General features: G+C 59.3%; 1 protein-coding gene across 1 annotated transcript; it reads right to left on the bottom strand.

The window, feature by feature from the left end:
* Nucleotides 1–254: 254 nt before the first annotated feature.
* Nucleotides 255–5,975, bottom strand: AQP3 (aquaporin 3 (Gill blood group)). Its single transcript, XM_006758584.2, has 6 exons — nucleotides 5,811–5,975; nucleotides 2,840–2,966; nucleotides 2,368–2,505; nucleotides 1,916–2,034; nucleotides 1,349–1,566; nucleotides 255–1,262 (listed from the first exon to the last, which is right to left on the bottom strand). Exons 1-6 carry the CDS (start codon nucleotides 5,916–5,918, stop codon nucleotides 1,094–1,096), a joined length of 879 nt encoding a protein of 292 aa, XP_006758647.1. The 5' UTR covers nucleotides 5,919–5,975; the 3' UTR covers nucleotides 255–1,093.
* Between the last annotated feature and the right edge of the window lie 6 nt (nucleotides 5,976–5,981).

The following is a 5,981-nucleotide window of genomic DNA, read 5'->3' as shown; positions in this document are numbered from 1 at the left end:
CCAGCCCCTCTTCCTAGGCTGATGGGGACTGCAGGGGTCAGGAAGGGGATGCCATTCACGTGCAGGACTCCCAGGAAGATGGGAGCTTGGGGGAAAGTGTGGCGCCCGCTGAGTTCAAGCTGAGAGGAAGGGGTTCTCTGACCTGGCTGCGTGCCCCTAGCTGGGCACGCTGGGTTTTTGTGTCCAGATACGCTGACGCTCCTTAGCTGGCCCCAGGAAAACAGCAGGACCAGCAGACAAATGTTGACACCATGGGCAGTTTCAGGCACATATTTTATTGTTGTTGTTTTTTATAAAAGCAAGAGTACATGTATTGAGTGGAGGATTAAGAGAGTAAAGACCCTATTTAGAGTCTCCAACCCCGCCCCCTTAAAACTAAGACATCTGCTATATATTTTTTTTTTTAAAAAAAAAGAGCAAATATGAAACTTATGACCTGGACTTCACCCCACTTCTCATGCCTACATTATGACAAAACACGTTATTCAGCTCCTACTTATATACAGTCAAAGGTTCACACCTGGGCTGTGGCCCCCTCCTCCCAGCCCTGCCCATATTCCCATCGTACCATCCCCAAGGCCTCCCCTGAGCCCCTGCTTGGAAAACAGGGCAGACACATACGCACTCAGAAACATATCTGGACCCTCCCCCACCTGCAGCCCCTGAAACATGCAGGCCCCTGACACTTTCCTCACTCACCCTCAACGCCCCCCTTACCTCCTCACCCCCAGCTAAAATCCTTGCACTTGGTCCTTTGCCCTGAATATCTGGGGAAACACACACACACACACACACACACACACACACTCACACAAGCACACGCACGCCCACACTCACATACCCGCTGCCCATTCCCTCCCTTGGGGAGACAAGGAGACAAGGCCCTACGCTCTGTCCATCACAGTTTCAGGACAGCGGCCTGAAGTCCTATGTGGGCAGGGGCCAGTGGAAAGTCCTGGAGGGACGGTCCAGAGGGGTGGGGCAGACAAGGAGCTTCTCGGGCTGGAGGGAGGTCGTGAGGGGGACTTCCAGGGAGCAGCCCCTGCACAGTCAGTGGACGCTCCAGGGAGAGGGGCAGGGTCGCCCTGCCCGCTCAGACCTGCTCCTTGTGCTTCACGTGGGCCAGCTTCACATTCTCCTGCTCAGTGGAGGGTGGAGGCTGCTCCAGGTGGCAGCCGATCATGAGCTGGTACACGAAGACTCCCGCAATGGAGCCCAGGAGCGGGGAGACGATGGGCACCCACCACCACTGGCGGCCGGTCCTGGGGGGCAGAATATGGAGTTAGGGGCGGGCAGGGCCAGCAGAGGGAAGGCGAGCTGAGGCTGGCGGGGTGGGGGTGGCACTCACGTGAACACTTCCGAGCCCCAGCCGGCGATGGCGGTGAAGAGGCGTGGGCCGAAGTCCCGGGCAGGGTTGACAGCGTAGCCAGAGTTGAAGCCCATGGAGGTGCCGATGACCAGAACCACCAGGCCCACGGTGAAGGCTTCCAGGCCCCGGGGGACGGGGTTGTTGTAGGGGTCCACAATGGCCAGCACACACACGATGAGGGAGGCTGTGCCGATGAACTGGCGAGCAGGGAGAGCAGGGTGAGGAGGAGCCCCCACCCCACCCTCTGGCCCCGCCTTTGGGCCTCTGGCTTCCCTCCAGCTCTTAGCCTTGTCACCGCCCGCTTTCTCCTCCATAGGGCAGTGGTGCTAGGATTTTTTCAGGGGTAAGGATCCTCTGGGGAGCTGGTTAAATATAAAGAGCTACCATTCTGACTCTGATGGAGGTGTCCCCACACATGGAGGTGTCCCCACACTTTGAGAAACTCTGCTTTAGACAAGGAGTCCTGTCCCCCCCAGCCAACCCATCAGCAGCCCAGGGCAGCCTGGTCCCCTCCCTGTGTTCCCTTCACATGTCCCCAGCCCCTACCTGGTCGAAGAAGCCATTGACCATGTCCAAGTGTCCAGAAGGATAGGTGGCAAAGATGCCAGCTGTGCCGTTGGGGCCCGAGACGATAAGCTGGTTGTCGGCAAAGGCCAAGATTGCATCTGATGACAGGTTAAACCCCAAGTGGGTGAGTGCAGAGGCCTGAGCCCAGTTTCTCCTCTGTGGCTGGGCCCACCCTCCCAGGGGTCATGGGTAAGTAGAATCACTGCTGTTTACTCAGGAGCCGGAGGCAGTGAGGTGGGTGGGGTGAGGGCCTGAGACGCTATTGTTGCCCAACTCGTTTATTTTCCCTGGGCCCCGCACCTTGGGCTTGTGCGTGAATGAGTGAGTCATGAGCCAGGGGCCTGGGCAGGCCCCATCTGTCTGTCAGGGGAGGGCCTGATGCCAGCAGGTCCCAGTAGGAGGAGGGGGTAGTGGAGGAGGGTAATGCTTACCATAGTACAGCCCGAAAACGATCCCAGCGCCCAGGAAGGCTCCCAGGGTCTGCGCCAGGGTATAGATGGGCAGCTTGATCCAGGGCTCTCTCGCCAGGAAGCACATGGCAAAGGTCACAGCGGGGTTCAGGTGGGCCCCTGCACAGATGGGAGAGGGGACCTATTGGCCATCGCCGGCCACCGTGGGGAGGCCAGGATTCCACACCACCTTCATGTTCCCTGTCTCTGGCCCGGGGGAGAAGGGGTGCAGAGAAGGGTTTCTTGTACCAGATGGCGGATTGGATTGTGGAACAGGCCAACACTGCTAATCGCTGATTCCAAGGTGAGAGTCAGAGTCTAAGGCTCCACTCCTCTCTTCCCAGGGCTCAGAGCTCAGGCCACGGCTATGCCCTGCCCTTGGGAATGTCCCCCCCACCCCACTCCCCAGTGGGACCCCTTGTGAGAATGTTTTGAGGGTGGAGCAAGGCCTTACCGGAGACCTGGCCAGCGATGAGGATGCCCAGGGTGACGGCAAAGCCAAAGGCCAGGTTGATGGTAAGGAAACCACCATGGGTGCCCCGGCTGAGCACGACCTGGGCCACGGAGCCACAGCCAAACATCTGTGTCAGGAAACAGAAAAGGCAGGGAGGGTGAGGCCCGGCTGAGGCGCAGCAACTCTCACTTTAGAGGGAAGGTGAAGCCAGTGACCTCTGCCTGCCCCATCAGGAGGACGGAGGGCCGGTCCTGGACTTCAACCGAAACCCCTCCTGCTGCAGTTGCACTCTGAGAAGAAGCGAACATGCCCTTCCACCTGCAATATCCCAACTCTCACATAACAAGTCCCCGTGGAAGCAGAGTCTGCAACTGGGCGCCCTAAAGATGGCTGAACATCTTCATTGATTTTTCTTGAACCTCAACAGGAGTGGGGTGGAGGGGAACAGTTTTCATCTTAGCAGTTTCTCCCCAGCCCTTCACTCACTCATCCCCCACCTGCAGGTGCCTCCCTTTTTGCCCCAAAGAAGAGCTGAGGTGGCGGTGGTGGTGGTGGGGGTGGTGGCACAAAGAAATGGGGAGGAGGCCAGAAATTAGGCTGAATCCACTTCTCCTGAATCTGGGGTGTCAGAGCCCCTGCCCTTGCCCCTGGCTCCCCTCAGCCCCTCTCAGCACCCTCGCCCTCCTTGGCCTGTCCCTGTCCTAGAGCCTCCTCTCTCCACGAGCCCTGACCTCTCTGCCCCCAGTGGTCCAGGGCCCCCCTCAGAAGTGGAGCTCCTAAAGACAATAAGTGGCTCCTCTCACTAGCCCTAGTCCAGGCCCCTGGGCCATGGAAGGGGGAGAGTAGTTCTAAGCTCTCTGCCAGGGATCGGGGGATTCAAGAGGACTAAAGTCCTACAAATGTATAAATTCCCTTGTTCAAATGCATAAATGCTTCTGCTCCAGTTGTAAAGGGCTGTTGCCCTGAGCCTCCAGAGTACCCCCCAAAGCTGCCCTGCCCAGGTCTCCTCTCTCACCTTCCCATAACTAAAGGGTTGCTATCTACCCAGCAAGCAATTTCCAAGGCCCGTGCTAAGGGTCCCTGTCCATTCTGACAGGTCAGTGTCCTGGTGTACTGAGTTGTTAGGCATTCTCATTATCATCCCTCAGAAAGATCAAGAGATAGTGGAGAAGCCCGCGACAAAGGTGATGCAGGGCAAAGGTGTACAGGCAGGTGCGAGCAAAGATCAGAGGTGGCGAGTATGTGGGGGTAGGAGGAGTGACGGGCACGTGTGGGTCTGGGCTTGGCAGGCTCTGGTCTCAGTTCCTTGCCCGCCTAAAGGCCAGACCTGGCTCCATCCCAGGAGGCCTTGGAGTGAGAAGCCGTCAGAGCCAGTTCTACCACCTTGGGGCTAATCTTCCTCTTCCTCACCCTCCTTCTCCCCAGTGCCCCTCCCTTACTAGGTACCCCAGAGAAAGGGGCTTTCCTGGCCCTAAAGCCAATTCTGATTCCACTACTGCAGGCTCTAGGCCCCCAACCCTCAGAGGTGTACGCAGGCAAGCCCTCCCCCACCTCTCCGGGGGTCTCCCAAGCCTGGCTCTCTCTCTTCAGGCTGCCCTTGAGGTGCTGGCTTTCACTGACACCCAATGCCTCACACTCACCTGAGCCTGGAGCCCTCCTTCCTGGGCTCAGCACTAGGCCTGACTGCTCCTTTGTGGGGGAGGTGAACTGAGACTTGGGAGGGGACAAGGCAGCCCCTCCGTGAATGTGGAAAGCAACGCCCCCTGTCCTGGCTGCTCTCAAACGGGGACAGGGAGTGGGGGACTCAAGGCTCTGGGACGGGAGAATGATAACCACCTGCCCCACTCCTGTCTTGGCACAGGGGAGAGGAGGAATGGGATGACTGGCAGGGCCACTGGTCCTGTGAGGGGCTGTGGATAAAGTGTCCCCCTGGTTTCCTTACCCCGCCCCTTCCTGTTTCCAGAGGTGAGTCTCAGCTCTCCTCTTCCCACTGCCAGTTCCATCACCGCCTCCCACTGGGGTGGGCCACGCCAGCCCTCCCTGACTCTGGTTAAGCTTCCAAGTTGGCAGGGGGCTGGCAGGTCTGCAGGACCTGGGGCTGGGGCTGGGGCAGGAATGGGTAGCCTACCCACCACAATGGAGCAACCCAACCCAGAAGTAACCAACGGGGAAAACAGAGGTAACCACCACAGGAGCGGCTGAAAATCAGAAACTGGGACAGGAAATGGGGACTCTAACCGCTGTGTCTGCCAGACCCAAAGAATGCATACAGTCACCCAGGAACAACCCAGGGATGAAACTGGTATAACCAGGGAGTAACTGGGTCTGGGGAGTAACCAGGCAGGGGACGGACGTGTCCACTGGAGAACCCACAGAGTAGCTCAGGGCCTGGGTAACTGACAGGGTCTGGGAGTGGCTCAGCAGGAGGGGAGCCCCTTCAGGGACACCACTTCCTCTGCGCCCGGGCCCCACGCCTTCCACGGCCTCCTATCGGCAGGATCCTGCTTTCCTCTCGCTCTGCTGTTTGCACCCTGTGGGCCTCCGCCCTCTGCCCCAACCCGTGGCAAACTGTCCTCATGGGAACTTTTGGACTTTCGGAGGCTTAATTATTCATTAGGGGCCAGGTATCAGAAGCCAAATAACCTAATAAGGGCCCATCTGCCTCTGCCCCCACTGCGTCCGGGGCTGGGACGCTGAGAACTTGGGGAGCCATGGGAGTCTTGAGAAAGGGCTGGAGGTCCCAGAGGGCAGGGGTGGCCTCGGCCGGCCTGCGGGCTGGGTCACTGGGGAGTGACAGCCCTAGGAGATGGGGTGAGAGCTAGGCGGGGAGAGCACTCTGGGAGGGATTAGGGTGGGGATCAGAGCTGGGAGAAGGGTCAGGGCTGTCTTGAGAAGCACAGCTCTCCGATGCACAGGGTTCGGGCGGTTAGGGGCGGGGGGCAGAGGGGATTCCCTAGGTCCCCCCACTCACCACGAGGATGAGGGTTCCCAGGCACTCAGCCAGCGCCTGGCGCAGCAGCCGGTAGCGGATGTGGAGCATCTCCCCGCAGCGGTTCACCAGCTCCTTCTGTCGACCCATGTCGGGCAGTTAGCGGCGGGCGGACAGGTGGCGGAGCGCGGAGGGCGGCGGCGGGCGGGGCGC

The sequence above is a fragment of the Myotis davidii genome, unplaced genomic scaffold, assembly GCF_000327345.1.
Source record: "Myotis davidii unplaced genomic scaffold, ASM32734v1 scaffold534, whole genome shotgun sequence".
Lineage (NCBI taxonomy): Eukaryota > Metazoa > Chordata > Mammalia > Chiroptera > Vespertilionidae > Myotis > Myotis davidii.
Note: the sequence above shows the minus strand (reverse complement) of the source record. Positions and strands in the feature narration are given on the sequence as shown.